Raw genomic sequence first — 15846 nt, forward strand, 5'->3', positions numbered from 1 at the left:
GGTGTTACCATTATGATTATCCCCATTATTATCGTTAATAACTAACTAATTAGAACGGATGCGTCCTCTCTGCTTCCGATTGGGTCTCTCTGGGCCGGGAAGTCACCGGACCCCGGGGAGAGGCGAGGTCGGATTCAGGCCTCTCTTCCACCCACTCATGCCCCCAGCCTGCTGCTCAGTCCTCCTCGGTCCACGGCAGGCCTAGTAAACTTTCAGGCAGTCTGAGATGGCGCGGGCCTGGAGGCGGGAGTCTGACTGGGGGCGCCTCTGGCCTTGTCCCCACCTCCGTCGGAGGGGTCCAGCCAACCACTGTGATAACGTGGACACTAGGACCCCGCGGCCGGGTAGGTGCCGGGTGTCGAGGCCGGGTTAACCCTGAGGCCACGCCCTTCTTCGTGGTGATTGGCTCTCGGTCCCTGGCGCGCGGCTCCGATTGGTGGAGATGGCTGCCGCTCCCGGGATTTCCCTTCCCTCCCGGGCCTTAGTCTTGGGTACGCCGGCCGTCAGCTGTAAAAGCGCTCCGTAGGGCAGGCGGGCAAGACGCGGCCGGCGGCGCAGACGGTCCCGGCCGGAGGTCCGGTCTGACGGCGACAGACGGCCGGCCAGAGCCCGGGGCGCCGCCATGGGTCCGGGGCCCCCGGCGGCCGGAGCGGGGGCGCCCCCGCGGCCGCTGTCCCTGGTCGCGCGGCTGAGCTACGCCGTGGGCCACTTCCTCAACGACCTGTGCGCGTCCATGTGGTTCACCTACCTGCTGCTCTACCTGCACTCGGTGCGCGCCTACAGCTCGCGCGGCGCCGGCCTGCTGCTGCTGCTCGGCCAGGTGGCCGACGGGCTGTGCACGCCCCTCGTGGGCTTCGAGGCTGACCGCGCCGCAGGCCGCTGCGCCCGCTTCGGCCCGCGCAAGGCCTGGCACCTGGTCGGTAAGCCCCAGCCCAGCCTCCCCCCATTCGACTGCCTGCCTCAGGGCCTGAGCCTTCCCCTCTACCCGACTGCACAGCCCACGTCTTCCCATCTGGCGGCTTAACTGCTCTGTGCGCTGCCCGTCTGTCCCATGGCTGCTGCCTGACCTGCGGTGCCGCCTCCATCTGAGGGTTCGCTTATACTTTGACTCTCAAGGGCACCCTGAAGTTGGATCTTACTGCCAGCGCCTCCCCTGTCAGTCTGTCTGGTCTGGTTTGACTGAAACCTCCGTCTACAGGGTGACCACCCAGGACAATTCTGTCTGAGTGAGAGTCAGGTTGCCTTAGAGTCCTCGCTGTCTGTCCGTCCCCCAGAGCACTTCATCCATCCCCTGCCCCATACGGGCAACCTGGCCCTTGGTTGCTTTGGGGAGCTGCCCTGGGAGCTGGGTCGGAGGCCAGGTGAGACAGACGGGTCAGGGCTGTGTGCTTGTCTGGCTGATGGGATGGGGCTGTGCCGAGTTGGTAATGGGGTCTCCCTCTGTTCGTTCAGAGGGACTGGCCTGGACTGTTAGTGAGGGGAGGAGGGGAGGAGGTGGGTCCCTCGGGAGCTGGGGCATCCTACACACTGCACACCCGTGATAAGGCCTGGCTCCCAGAGTCCCTTCTCCACCCGCCCAGACCCTGGGCCCTGAGATTAGCCTTGGCCACTTTGCCTGCTGTTCTTTCTCTGGCAGAAGTACTTGCCACATCCTGGCACTTGGGGCTCGCCGGGCATTTCAGGAGGGAGAGCCAGAAATCCTGCCTGCTTCTGGGAATTCTGGGCGGCAGCTTTCTAGAAGCCAGGAGGGCCAGCTGCTGTCTCCTTGCCCTTGGGAACAGTGACTGAGGAGGTGGTGATTTGCCCCTGGCCCTCATGAAAGTACATCTGGTCTCCAAGTTGCCTGAGAGTGAGGCCGGCATTGCTGTGGCTGCGGCTCCACTCAGGGGCTGGATTTCAGGTTTCTTAGGCGCTGAGGATGCCCAGGCTGTCCTTAGTTCACTCTGGACTGTAGCAGCCAGGGAGGGGAGCAGGGGGAGGCAGGTGACTCAGACCCCAGTCAGAGGTATCCCTCTGCGGGCTGACGTTGGGATTGCTTACAGATCAGAGCTCAGAATCTCAAATGTGGTTTTGTTCATGATAGTGGGTAGATTCATTGACATACCACAAAGATAGCTCTGGGGCCAGAGAGATATGAGGGGCTCTTTTCTCTGGGGACGACTGGTGAGACGCCTCTAAGGAGATGGAGCCAGGCATGGCTAGTATCCCTGGCAGTGGACACTGAATGTGCAAAGGCCCTGAGGTGGACCTAGTAACAGCCGGGAGCCTCCAGTCTGTTGTCTTCCCCTTTCCTAGGTGGTGGGCTGAGTTTCCGTGAAGCTTCCACCTGACCCCAGAGGAAGAATCTGAGTCCCCTTGCAGAGGGGGAGGTTAGGAGGGTAGAGGCACCTTTGTCAATAAAGAACTGAAAGTTCTGTATTGATGCAAAACAATCCTGGTGGGTGGGTGCCCCAACCAGACATCTGCCTTGGGCTGAGCACATGGGGAGATCCAGGAAGATCTGTGGGGAGAGGAAGCGCCTTGTGATGGCTGATAAGGTGACTGAGTGAAAGTTACCTCTGCAAAAGTGCCCACTTCTCTATTTTACCCCTGAGTCTGTGGGTAGTGGGGACGGACTCACTCTTTCCCTTAACAAGCCCTTGAGTTTTCCCCTCTAGCCCATAGGGGACCCAGAGAGCCAGATATAGATACTCCTGTCGGGTCCAGGCTGGGCAACTGAGTACACTCGGCTTCATAAAGAAGAAGCAGAGCTCTGGAGGAAGGGACATTAGCTTTGGGGTTTTGAAGGATGAATAGGAGTGTGTGTGGAGAGGGCATTCCAAGTAGTTGAAACAGCTCGTGGAAAGGTGTCAAATCTCATGGCTTTGATGTTGCTGAAGCAGGAAGTGGCTCAGAGTAGTAGGAGCCCCCGATTTCATATATTAACTCTTAATTCTCACACCGATCTTGTGAGGTATTTTCATTATCTCCCTCTTCTGGAAATGGAGGCCCAGAGAGGCAAAGTCACTTGCCCAGAGTCCCCCAGCCAGGCAGCCTCGCCCTGACAATAGTTAACCTGGCCTGGCCAGGGCAGCAGCAGGTTAGAGTCCGGCCAGGGCAGCACATTCTTCTGACTGGAGTCTGCAGTCCCTGCCTGGCCCCAGGGTGGCCTCCAGGCTGCCAGCAATCTGACCAGAGTGCCCCTCCCAGGCACCAGTTCCAGAGAAGCAGCAAGGGGGCGGTGTTTTGTTTCACTTCCCAATCCCAGGACGGTGGGGGCTGGCCTAGGGTCTGGGGAGTGAGGTCACCTCTGGACCCTGATGGGGGCGGAAGGAAGTCCGGCTACCAGGCACAGCACTCTGGGATGGGAGGAGCAGGGTGGAGGTCACTGGGTTTCCTAGTCCAGAAATGGGGATAATAGTAACATTCCTCTCCTTGGGCTGTGAACAGAGGCTGCTGTTACTATTCACTCGTTCAAAAGATCTCTGTGCTGGGTGCCAGGGACACAGAAGTGACTCGGGGAGACCTGTTCTCCACCCCCATGGAGCCTGCAGCCTGGTGGGGGAGGCAGACAAGAAACAGGCAGGCAGGCAGGCAAAAGAATTCCTGTGCATGCTAAGGAGTGTGAAGGAAAGAAAGCAGGGCCCAGACAGTGACAGGGCAGGGAGGGGACTGCTGGTGACTGGGCTGGTCAGGGGGGCTTCTTTGAGGAGGTGGCATTTGAGGTGAGTCCTGAGGGATGAAAAGGAGTGGGCCTTGCTAAGATGTGAGGGGGAAAGCATTCCAGGCAACAGGCACAGCCTGTTCAAAGGCCCTGGGGCAGGGCCATGGCTGGTGTGCTGGAGGAACATCCAGGAGGCCCGTGTGGCTGGAGCAGAGTGAGCCAGGGGGAGACAGGGAGGATGTGAGGGCGGGGCGGGGACGGGGTGGGTGGTGCAGGGCCTCTGGGGCCTCGGGAGCATTGTGCTTGTTCAGAGGTATTAGTGTTCTCCAGAGGGAGAGGCCCCTTTATGAGCTGATGGGGACACTAGGGCTTGGAGAACGCAGGGGCTGGCTCAGCCCCTCCCCGTGTCACCTGGGCCTCCTGACTCCTGGCAGCCTCACAGGATACTTGGTAGAAGCTGGGGAGGAAAGGGCCTCCTCCGCAGCTGGAGCGGGAAGGGGAGGCTGGCGGGCAGGGGGTGTAAGTGGCGGGTCTGCGGTGGGCAGTTCTCCAGGGGAGAGCAGCGCCCTTTCTACCTGCTGTGTCACCAAGGGGGCGAACCCGGGGCATCCTGAGTTGACATGGGGAGGCCTCGTTCCTGCCCCTTCTTGTCTGTCACCTGGCTGTCTGTCCTGGCCTGCCCCCGCTCCTGCCCCTGCGTTGGCTGCAGCATGTGACCTGTGTCTCAATTTCCCCATCACAAAGGGGCACGGAGCCTGGACTGGGAGGCCTGGCCCCTCTGTCCTGTTTGGCTGTGTGGCCTCAGGGGTCCCCTATCTCTGCCATAGTTTTCCCATTTGTCATAGGGGCCATAAGCTTGGGGAGCCCTGGGCTGCTGACCCCTCACTCACTGTGGGACTTGGGGGGGTCTCCAGCCTTTCCTGTGTCTCAGTTTTGTCCCCACTCGCTTGCCCCTGGGGAGCCCTGGGCAGGGAGGAAGGCCATGCGACGTGCCTACCCCGCTTGCTCGTCCACAGGCACCATCTGCGTCCTGCTCTCCTTCCCCTTCATCTTCAGCCCCTGCCTGGGCTGCAGGGCTGCCACGCCTGAGTGGGCTGCCCTCCTCTACTACGGGCCCTTCATTGTGATCTTCCAGTTTGGCTGGGCCGCTACGCAGATTGCCCACCTCAGCCTCATCCCGGAGCTCGTCACCAACGACCACGAGAAGGTGGAGCTCACGGCTCTCAGGTGCCACCTCGGTGGGGCGGAGTGGGGCGGGTGGGCGGGCATGCGCAGAGCAGGCGAGGCCAGGGGATCCAGGCCGCCTTCCGCGTCTGGGCTGTGCTTGGCTGTGCGGCTCCGGGACTCAGCTCCAGCCTGGACATCCGTAGGTTAGTGTATCACTCAGCTGTTGCTGCGTGACCCGTGAGCGCCAGGTGAGCAGCCTCAGTCAGCACACGTTTACCACATCACGGTTCCTGCAGGCCGAGTCTAGCTTAGCTTGATTGGGATCTCTGCTTCAGGTCTGAGGCTGTAGTCATGGTGTTGGCTAGGGCTGGGGTGTCCTCTGAGGCTTGGGGCCCCTCTACCCTGCTCACGTCTTGGTGGCAGTGTTCGTATTCTCACAGATACAGAACTCGTGGTGGCCTGCTGCTTCCTTGAGGCCAGCAGGAGAGTCTCTGATCTCAGGGATGCTGTAAACTTTCTTTCTGAGGGTCACCTGATTAGGCCAGGCCCATCTGGGGTAACCTCCTTCAGTTACATCGGTACATTCTCTTTACCTTTGCCACAGAACGTTACCTAAACATGGGAGTGACATCCCATTATATTCCTGGGTCCCTTCCCCAAAGGAAGAGGGTTAGACAGGGCGGGGCCAGGGCATGGGAATCTCTGAGCCACCTTGGAGTCCTGCCTGCCACACTGGGTACAGCTGGTGCCCAGCTCATGCGCTGCTGACTTGCTTGAGGCGCTAGAGGAGGTGATTCTGGATATGATGCTAGTAGGAGCGTCTGTGGAACCTTTGCTGTGTACGGGGCACAGTCCTGGGCCCTTCATGCAAACTGTCTTCTTTAACCCCTGTGATAAGCCCGAGAGGTTGTCACGTGCCCGGGCCAGGGTTTGGGCAGAGCAGGTCCCTGTGGGGTCTGTGCACTGGGAACAGGGTTCAGGAGATGACAGTTCCAGACAGGAAGGACGTAGCCTTTGAAGGTGGCCGTGCGGCTGCAGCTCGGAACCAGGCCGGGCTCACAGTGGGTGTAAGTGCTGTCATAAGACCCCCGTCTGTCTGCAGCCCAGCGTGACCTCCTCCCCACCCTGCTCAGTTCCCCACTACGGCAGAGAGTTCCAGGCACTAACGGCAGGGGTTGCCCAATGCCTGGGGCCCCCAAGGGCCCCAGCGGAGGAGGACGGACTGGGCCTGGCAGAGGACAAGCTCTGGGAGCTTTCTTTGTACCCACAAGTGCTTTACTGCCTGCCTCGTGTCATCTTCGCCTTGACCTCCGAGGGTGTTCTTGTCCTCACTTTCAGAAAGGTAGACGGAGTCCTGGTTGAGCCCCAGAGGCTCCCTGCCCCAGCCAAGCCCCTAGAGGGACATGGCTCTGGGGCGGTAGGCAGGAGCAATCCCCGGGCGACTCTAGGCCATGGAGCCCTTGTCCTGCTGAAGCCCAGGACCTGGGAATGAGGAACGCCAGAATCCTGGCTTCTGAACATTTTGGGCTCACGCTTCTGAGCTGCAGCCCTGACTCAGCCCTGCTTTGCTGAGTCTGTGCATCCCAGCCCTGGGCCGACGGGACCTCATGGTCCTGGTCAGTGTTTTGGGTCAGAGTGGTAAATCATCAGATAATGTGCAGGCTGGGGAAACTGAGGCCAGCAGAGGCTTCCCAGGGGCCACCCAGTGTGTCGGTGGCTGAAATCACCCGTAGGTCAGAGGTTCCCCTAGACGCCACAAGCAGCTCTGGCTGTGCCGCTGCCTGGGAGGAAGCGGTTGTGTGGTTTCTGGGGTACCCTGCTGAGGCCTTGCCTGCACCCCACCAGGTACGCCTTCACCGTGGTGGCCAACATCACCGTCTATGGCGCTGCTTGGCTTCTGCTCCACCTGCAGGGCTCTACCCACATGGGGTCTGCTCAGGATGTCAGTGACCATCTGGGGGCCCAGGATGTGCCAGTGTTCCGGGTGAGCTGGGCCAGGAGTGGGCCAAAGCACTGCTGGCTGGGCGGGACACCCCAGGGCCCATGGCTTGGGCCGAGTGCCACTGCTGACCCTTTTCCTGCCTGGTCCCCAGAACCTCTCCCTGTTGGTGGTGGGTGTTGGAGCTGTCTTCTCACTACTGTTCCACCTGGGCACCAAGGAGGGGCGCCGGCTGCAGGCGGAGGAGCCAGATGAACACAGCCCCCTGTTGGCCCCTGCTGCTGCCCGGCCCTTGGTACTCTGGAAACACTGGCTTCAGGAGCCAGCCTTTTATCAGGTACGTCATGGGGGGAGAGGAGGCTGGCGTTAGTGCCACCTTCCACCAGGCCCTCACTCTGTGGGACTGTGGACAGGGATGGCAAACATTGGAGCAAGTGTAGCCCCTTCTCCATTCCACACCCAGAGCAGACGTTAATAATCAGTCACTGCTCTCTTCTCCACCTGACCAGCTGGGAAGTCACTACTAATGGATGAGGTGCCAGCTGTAGGGCAGCTCACCTTGGCCCCCAGTGCTCCCCGCTGCGGGAGTGCAAGACTACCCCATCTGACCCCTGAGCTGCCCCTCTGCTCACAGGTGGGCCTGCTGTACATGAGCACGAGGCTCATCGTGAACCTGTCCCAGACGTACATGGCCATGTACCTCACCTACTCCCTCAACCTGCCCAAGGTGAGCCGGGCGGGCAGGCCAGGGCGGCAGGGGTGGGGGGGCCTGGAGCCTGAGGAGCCACGCCTGAAACACCTGTGCCACTCTGCCCCAACAGAGGTTCATCGCCACCATCCCGCTGGTGATGTACCTCAGTGGCTTCTTCTCCTCTTTCCTCATGAAGCCGGTCAACAAGTGTATCGGGAGGAACGTGAGTGGGCGGGGCTTGCAGGCAGGGGGCGGGAAGGAACGTGAGTGGGCGGAACTCAAGGCAGGGGGCGGGGCTTGCCCAACAGAACCTGGGTGAATCCCGACCACCGCCTGCACACCCTGTAGAAGCCCTGGGTCTGGGAACCGACTTGTAGAATCCGGGGCTGCAGAGCTTTCTGTGCTGTCCAGTTCAGTAGCCAGGGGTCCAGCATGGCTGAGGAACTGAATGCTTCATTTGATTTCACTTTAATAGACTTGCGTTGAGATGCAAGCAGCTACCTGTCTCTAGTGGCAGCTGAATCAGACAGTGTAGCCCCTGAACATCCTCTCCACGAGCTCAGCACTGCCAGGAATCCTTTGAGGTTGGAGCCGGGGGCTCCTTAGGGATGACCCAACTCAACCCCCTCATTTGCTGGGGTTGGGGGTGGGTTGAAGACCAGAAAGGGCAAGTGCCAGGCTCAGGGCTGCCCAGCAAGGTGGGCCTGACGCCCAGCTGGGCTCTCCGCAGATGACCTACTTCATGGGCCTCCTGGTGATCCTGGCCTTTGCTGCCTGGGTGGCGCTGGCAGATGTGCTGGGTGTGGCTGTGTATGTGGCGGCCGTGCTGCTGGGTGCGGGCTGTGCCACCATCCTTGTCACATCCCTGTCCATGACGGCTGACCTCATTGGCCCCCACACGGTAGGGCTGCTGGGCAGGGGCGGGTTAGGGTTGGGGACCAGGGCTGGGGCCGGGGGTGCTGACCCTCTGCCCATGTCCCCCAGCATAGTGGAGCCTTCGTGTACGGCGCCATGAGCTTCTCGGACAAGGTGGCCAATGGGCTGGCAGTCATGGCCATCCAGAGCTTACACCCTTGCACGTGAGTGCCACCCACCCGATTGTGCATTTAACGAGGTATACTGAGTGTGTGCTGTGCACTGGGTGCCGCCCCAGTTCTGGGGATTCTGTGAGGACAGAAGGCCCTGCCTTGGTGGCTTCAAAGCCGGGGAGACCTGGTTGTTCCCCACCTTGGGCATCCATTCATCCACTCTGCAGTCTGTCCTGTGCCGGGTGCTGAGGACACAGCTCACAGATGGAGTGGGGGATGTGAGTGGGCAGGGCAGCAGGAGCGCTGGGAACCGCTGTAACTCAGACCTTTAAAACACAAGGTTCCGGCCTCAGGTGGTTCTAGACCCAGGTGTATGCCCTACAGAAGCCCAGGATTTGAGAATGAGAGCGGACCCAGTCCTCTGTCCTCATGGAGCTGGCGGCAGCAGTAGCATTAGTCACCACCTGAATCAGCGTGTGATCCAGACCAGTGGCGGGGGGGGTGAAGGATGCCACTTACAGAAGCCTGACCTGGGCAAGAGGTCAGGGAGGGCTTCCTTGAGGAGGTGACATTGGACCTGAGACTGGAGAATGTCAGGGAGTTCTAGGCAAATGGGAGGAAGAGCACATGCAAAAGCCTTGCTCTGGGCAGGACTGTGCCTGGCATGTTGGAGGAACAAGGAAGCCCGTGTGGCAAGGGGGAGGGAGGGAGGAGGTGAGGGCAGGGAGGGGACGGGGCATGTTATACAGGGCTTTGTGGGCTGAGGGGAGGACATGAGCTTTTACCCCAGGGAAGTGGGAGCTGTGGGTAGGGCAGGGCCTGGCTCAGGTGCTCACTGGCACCCCCTGGTGGCCCCTGCAGGGAGGGCCGCCTGGGGGAGGTGATGGCAAGAAGTTGGGGGAGGGTACTGGGGGCAGTCCCGGTGGGTGGGGATGGGGCTGGACCAGGTGGGGGCTCAGGAGGGAGGAGTAGTGGGCAGTCTGAGACTCTGAAGGCAGAGCTGACATCATCAGCTGAAGTCTCATGTTGGAGGGGAGAAGAGGGTTGAGGGTGATCCCTCTGGTCCTGGCCTGAGTGTGGGGACGACGGGGACGACGGGGACGACGGGGACGACGGGGCTGCCCCATTGGAGACGGGAGGAGTGGGGAGCCCAGGCTGGTGTCTGCTCACCCTCTTCCGCCCTTGCTCTGCCCCTAGCTCAGACCTCTGCTGCAGGGCCTGCGTGGACTTCTACCACTGGGTGATGGTGGCCGTGACGGGTGGCGTGGGTGTGGCCGCCACCCTCGCTCTGTGCAGTCTCCTCATCTGGCCCATCCGCCTTCGGCACTGTGAGTTGCAGGCCCCTCTTCCTCCTAAGAGCCCCAAGCCAGCCACGGGTGGTAGGTCTGGGACAGGACAGGCCCCACCCTGGCTAACCCCCCTCCCACCGTCTTCTCTTGCAGGGGACCCTGGAGCCCAGCCCTGACACCGCCTCATAGTCCCTTGCCCTATATTAATTAACCACAACTGTGACTGTCCTCCTGTTCCTCTGTTCCCATCCTGCATCTGTCCTGCCGGCTGCAGGGGGTTGGTGGGTGAGGTCAGGATGGGTGGGTACCGAGCTAGGCCCTCTGGTACCCAGGGGCTGGTGGGGCCCCCCAGTCCCCACTCTAATCCCTCCCAGCTGCTTGGATGGTTTGGGGTGCTCTGTGTTGTGGAGGGACTGGATGTGAAGGTCCCAGGTCCAGGGGCTGTGCCAGGCTCACCCCTGGGCTGGCTAGGGTCTCCCGGGTGCTGCCAGGCCCTGGAGGACGGTGTTGGCACTGAGCCTGCCAGGAGCCCCAGCCCCGGGGTTGGGGGACTGGGCCCAGACCCCAGCCGTGGCGGCAGCGGGGATCAGCGTGCAGGGCTTAGGCCACCACCAACAGTGAATAAAGAGCTGCCCCTGGCGAGGACTGTGGCCTCGGCTGTTAGCCTGGGCCGGGCTTGGGGAGCCGATGCCGGGAGAGGGCAGCTGGCGTCTGCCTGCCTCTGCCCTGGGGCTTGGCCCCCAGGGTCCTGGTTGGTAGTTGCCTTTATCCCTGCAGAGCCGCTTTGGGCAGCAAGATCTTTATCAGCGAGTGGGCGCGTAGACGGGCGGAGGCCGGTTGGTGGAGGGGCAGTAGGGTTCCAGGTCCCACTGCCGGTAGTTCTGGGTGGTGAAGCACGGGCGCTGGGGCGCTGACAGGTGCGGCACATAGTCAGACGCCCGCCACGGTGGCTCCACCCCAAATCGGTGCCTGTTGATCACTGTGGGGCCAGGACCTGGGTCACTGCCTGGCCCCAGCACAGGAGGCCTTCTTCCTGCCCCATCCCCTGGGTCTCAGGACCCAAGCCCCAGCCTCACCGTACTCCTTGCCCCAGATGGGTCTGTCTTTCCACAGCATGCTCCCCCACCGTGTGCTGGGGTCCCGGTACTGGGCGGGGATGATGGGGTCATACCAGGCGGTCTCCCGGAGACGCTGGGTGTAGGCTGCAGGGTGAGCGGGGAGGTCATCTCTGCATCTCTAGCCCTCACCCTCCCCTCAAGGCTGGCCTGAGGTCGGGCAGACAGGGCCGGGCACTCACCCGAGGGCATGCTCCGCTCCCGGTGGCCATAGCATCCATGCCAGCGGGCATAAGCCTCACGGTACGGGCTGTCCAGAGCCCGCGGGAGCGTGTACCAGGCTTCTCGGGAGTCCGAGTTGGTTAGGCTGGTGTACCACAGGCGGCCAGCCGCATCGCGTCCCATGGGCGTGTACTTCCAGCGCGCCGCCTGCTGGATGGCCGGTGTCCAGCGGGGCCCCTCCTGGGACAGGTAGTCATCGCTAAGGGCCGGGGTGAGGGAGGAGACAGGCTGAGCTGGCGATCCCCCGCCACCACCACCCGGGGCCTCTTCATCCTCTTTGCTGCATGTTGCCAGCATGGAGGGTGCAGTCCTGGCCCATGGTGCCGGGCCCTCCTCCATCCCCACGGGGCCACGTCTGTCGTTCAGTACCAGACTCCCCCACTCCAGGCTGGTGGAGGTTGACCCCTCGTGGCCCTCTCCTCTCTGCCACATCCTCCTCAATCCCCAGGATCTTCCTAACCTTCCACCTTTTCAGCTTTCCTTGAATCTACGAAGTCCTGCCCAGCCTCCCAGACCTGTAGGCCCTTTCATCCAGGAAGCCCCCTGGCCTGGGAGGTGTCCCAGGAGGAAGTGGTCTCAGCTATATGGCTGAGTGAGGGGCCCAGGTCTCACTGTCCCTGGTCTGGCCTGGGAGCCATGGGTTGGGTATACAGGGATGGTGTGCGGGTGCCCAGGCTCCAGGAAGACCTTCGGGGAACCCTTGTGCCATCACCATCCACCCAGTCTCTGCAGCCAGCTGAGAGTGAAAACAAGCTCACGTTTAGAGGAGGAACTATGCAGCTACACGAGTGCCTGCTACAGGGGGCCTGTGGTCCTAGAGCCTCTCCTAGACTGAGAGCATCAGGACGGCCTTCCTGAGGAAATGGCAGTGATGTGAGGCAGGAGTGGCATGTGCAAAGGCCCTGGGGTGGGAGGAGGCAGGGAATGGTTTGTGGAACAGAGGCTAGCAGTGCAGAATGTGTAGTGGAAATACGCTAATGATGGCAAAAACCAAACCTTAGTAAGGTGCCATTAAAACTGAAAAGATCCTTCTGGACCTGAAAGACAAAGACGGGCATGTCCTTTGGCCTGGTGAGCTCGCTCCTGGGAATCCCCTCCGGGAATGGGGCGCGGATGCTCCCAGCAAGGACTGTTGACAAACGCTCTCCCCTGTGCTGGCTTAAGAGTTCTCACTCCCCATGGAAAACCAGAACCCAAGACTCGTAAAAGGTGGGACCATCCCAGTCGGCTGTGGGACATCAGTCTTGGGAATCTGCCGCAGACTGTGTTTGCCACGCGCAGGGCAGGAGCTTCAGGACCAGCAGGCAGGGCCTTCTGAGCTAAAAATGAACTTAAACTACAGAATGTGCTGCACATGATTTGTAAAAAGGAATTAAAACAGTCTAAAATAACAATGATAAGTGAGTCACTGTGTCACTTACTCCTCCAAAAACAAGGAACGCGTTACAGCTGGGGAAGAAAACCCCTCCCGAAGTGTGCACCGTGCCAGCGCACCTTCCACTACAGCGTGGAACCTGTTTGTTTCAGTCACGGCCGCACACCTGCTTTTTGACTTTCTCGGAAATGAAGCAGCACCAAGGGTGCTCACTCTTTTTCTAAAGCTGCACAATAACGCTTATAAACACTTATTAATGGGCTGAAAGTGTCCCACCAAATTCATGTCCACCCGGAATCTCAGAACATGACCTTATTTGGAAATTGGGTCTTAGCAGACTTAAGGTGGAGTCTTGTGGGGTCAGGTGGCCCTGATGCAACGGCTGGTGTCCCGGTAGGGACGGGGGGATCTGGACAGTTGGGAGATGGTCATGTGACAACCGAGGCCACGATGGGTTGATGCTTTTATAAGCCAAGGGACGCCACAGACTGTGAGCAGTCCCCAGAAGCTGGGAGGGACACGGGACAGGTACTCCCTCATGGCCTCAGAAGGCCTCAGCCTTGCTGACTGGTCTTGGTCTGGGACTTGTGGCCTCCAGAGCTGGGAGGGGGTGAATTCTGTGCTCAAAGCTGCCCCACTGTGGGTATGGTTCCAGCAGAGCAGGGCTCACGGGACCTATTACCGGCTCTCTTGGCTGTGTGCGCACGCGTGTTGTGTGTGTGACCTGTGTGCACTCCTGCAGGGGCCCAAGCCTGGTACGGCTGAGTGGGGAGGTGTGCAGGGGGGCAGCCAGGTTTGGATGAGAGAGTGCCCCTGTGAGAATGAATGATGCTGGCGGAAAGCAAACCCGGAGACAGTGGAGGGGCAGGGCGGGCACTCACCTGTACAGAGGTGCTGGGAAGTCCACTTCCAGGGTCCCCTGGGGGACGTAGGGCCGGGCAGCCTCCCGCCTCAGAGTCTGCATGTCTGCCTCTGGGTGCCAGGGGGCTCCTGCCTCCAAGGCCCGTGGAGCCATTGTTGACAGCTACAAAGGTGGCTCTGGCGTCCTGGCAACGGCTCAGCCAGCTGGCCCCCATCCAGGCCACTCCCCCAGCTGAGGGGCCAGGACCCAAGGGCAGAGGCTGGAGGAAGGAGGCGGGCACGCACTGGGTGGGGCCGTGGCCTTGAGCCCCTGCCTTCCCACCCCTCCTCTGCCTCCTGAACCAAATGAATCTTCTGAATTTCCCTCCTGCACCCCGAGTTCCACCCTTCAGGGTGCTCAGGTGCCCGTGCAGCCCTTAGCCCCTCTCTTGTCCCCACCCCACCCCATCCCATCCAATCCATCCTTTGGTCCCAGAACACATCCAGAGTGAGAATCCGCACACACACGTTTTCAGCAGCAATACCCACAACAGCCAAAGGGTGGACACAACCCAAATGCCCACCAACTGCAGGATGGACACAGAGCACAGGGTCTACCCACATGCTGGAGTACTATTCAGGCAAGAAAAGGAGTGACGCTCCAACGTGACATGGATGGACCCTGAGAACACGATGCTCAGTGAGAGAACCAGACACACAAGGCCACAGCGTGATTCCGTTTATGTGAAACGTCCAGAATAGGCCAATCCAGAGACAGAGGGGCGGTTCCTGCTTGTCAGAGTTGGGTGGGGGGTGGGGGTGCCTGCTATTGAGGACAGGGCTTCTTTTATGGTGATGGAATGTTCCGGAATTAGTAATGATGGCGGCACAACATAGTACATAACAACAAAGCGCTCCGCTGTACTCTTCACTATGTTACGCGTGTTTTACCACACACACACAAATTAAGGAGAAATCCAGAAGCTGCCCGTCTTTCAGCACTTCCACCGCTCCTGGCCGTGGTCACGTCACTGCCTCCCCGGTCTCTCTGTGCCCCCGCCCACCTGTTTTCAAGCCTCCACAGAGCAACCTCACCCCTTCCCACGTCAGCACACATCAAAGGCTCCCCCTCACTGGGGTACAGGCCTATGTCCTCCCTGGGGCCCACAAGGCCCTGTATGACCTGCCCTGCCCCTTCCCCTCTCTCCCCCTCGCTCACTCTGCTCCAGCCACACAGGCCTCCTCACTGTTTCTCTAACATGCCAGCGACTGTCCTGCCCCAGGACCTTTGCACAGGCTGTGCCCACTGCCTGGAGCACCCCCTCTGCCTGGAGCATGCCCTCTGCCCAGGCATGTCTGTGCTCAAACGTCCTTCAAGCTCTTGCTCAAAAGTCAGGTTCATAGCAAGCCCTGGATTCAAAGCTGCTGCTTCCCAAGACCTCACACCACCCATCACCCAGTGACAGCCACGTGCTCTTAACAACCTACCGTCTCCCTCACACCACAACAGAAGCTCCTAAGGGGTACGTCTTGGGTCTGGCCTCTCTCATCCCCTGTGCCCAGGACAGGGGTCTTCACTGGGAGGGAAGGGCCTGGGGTGTGCCATCAGTCATGGGCAGCTGCTCGCTGCAGGGGCCACCTCTGTTCTCAAGACCCCTGGGCCTACTGGCCCACCCAGTGTTGCAAACCCCTCTGGCCTGGGCTGGTTTTCCTCTGGCCCCCAGAACCTCCTGTTCCCCACCTTCTCTGTTCCTTGCAGCCCACTTGGTCCCCACTTCCTTCAGGGAAGCCCCTGCATCTTCCTCGCCTCACTGCTGCACAGGCCCCACTCACCTTTGGCTGTCACTGTCACTAACTCCCTTTCTCCTCTATCAACCCAGGATCAATGGAAACAAATCCTGCCCAACCACACCCAGCTGTCCCCAAGTGCAGGACACAGGGCTGGCAACGTTCCCGCTGGCCTTGGGGCCCCATCTGTCAGGCAGAGGCGGCAGCAGCAGCACCCACGCTGCCCCACCAGCCCGGGCCCACCCTCCTCCTTTCAGCGGGAGCAGCATGGGCCCCTCTTCCCGCAGCAGGGCTGCAAGGACTGGTGTGACTCATGGGACCAAGAGTACAGGGACACTGGCGCCCCATGCTGACCAGCCGCCTGTGAGTGGCCCCCACACCCTCACGTTCAGGATGCTCTGGGGTCCCCATATGTGCAGATTCAAGCTATCAGCCCGACAGACAGGCAGCCCCAGCCGTGCATGACCCACATGGTTTAATGGCTGCGACACTGCATTCCAGGAGGAGCAAGGCTCACCCGCACCAGGTGCCTGCACATTGCCCGCTCCCGCACTCGGCCCTGCCACCGCGCCCGCTGACAACACTTTTCATCGTTTCAAGCCCCCTCTGTGCTCCCAGGCGAGGAGCCTACAAGCAGAGCCAGGGTGGGGTGCAGTACAGACATAATCCTTTTCTTATTAAAAAAAAAAAAACCAAAACTCAAACAAAAATAGAATCTCGACCATCCGGAATACTTACACATCTATGTA

At 60.5% G+C, this 15846-nt stretch overlaps 2 protein-coding genes and 1 long non-coding RNA gene across 4 annotated transcripts; 2 read left to right on the forward strand and 1 right to left on the reverse strand.

Moving 5' to 3' along the window:
* The first annotated feature begins 478 nt into the window (after positions 1 to 478).
* Positions 479 to 9985, forward strand: MFSD12 (major facilitator superfamily domain containing 12). Its single transcript, XM_015241162.3, has 10 exons — positions 479 to 920; positions 4660 to 4870; positions 6656 to 6794; positions 6904 to 7086; positions 7384 to 7476; positions 7571 to 7663; positions 8171 to 8341; positions 8425 to 8519; positions 9666 to 9796; positions 9911 to 9985. Exons 1-10 carry the CDS (start codon positions 623 to 625, stop codon positions 9931 to 9933), a joined length of 1437 nt encoding a protein of 478 aa, XP_015096648.1. The 5' UTR covers positions 479 to 622; the 3' UTR covers positions 9934 to 9985.
* Positions 9986 to 10540: 555 nt separating this feature from the next.
* On the reverse strand, positions 10541 to 13465 carry TEKTIP1 (tektin bundle interacting protein 1). Of its 2 annotated transcripts, XM_015241164.3 has the most exons (4): positions 13351 to 13465; positions 11055 to 11293; positions 10834 to 10959; positions 10541 to 10736 (listed from the first exon to the last, which is right to left on the reverse strand). In XM_015241164.3, exons 1-4 carry the CDS (start codon positions 13431 to 13433, stop codon positions 10561 to 10563), a joined length of 624 nt encoding a protein of 207 aa, XP_015096650.2. In that variant the 5' UTR covers positions 13434 to 13465; the 3' UTR covers positions 10541 to 10560. The 2 variants fall into 2 exon arrangements, with proteins under 2 accessions (XP_015096650.2, XP_072804093.1); XM_072947992.1 differs by lacking the exon at positions 13351 to 13465 and having other exon boundaries at positions 11055 to 11526.
* A 26-nt stretch (positions 13466 to 13491) lies between these two features.
* LOC140688492 (uncharacterized) lies at positions 13492 to 15846 on the forward strand. Its single transcript, XR_012063228.1, has 2 exons — positions 13492 to 14832; positions 15190 to 15846. It is a non-coding gene; the product is annotated as an uncharacterized lncRNA (long non-coding RNA).

The sequence above is a fragment of the Vicugna pacos genome, chromosome 22, assembly GCF_048564905.1.
Source record: "Vicugna pacos chromosome 22, VicPac4, whole genome shotgun sequence".
NCBI lineage: Eukaryota > Metazoa > Chordata > Mammalia > Artiodactyla > Camelidae > Vicugna > Vicugna pacos.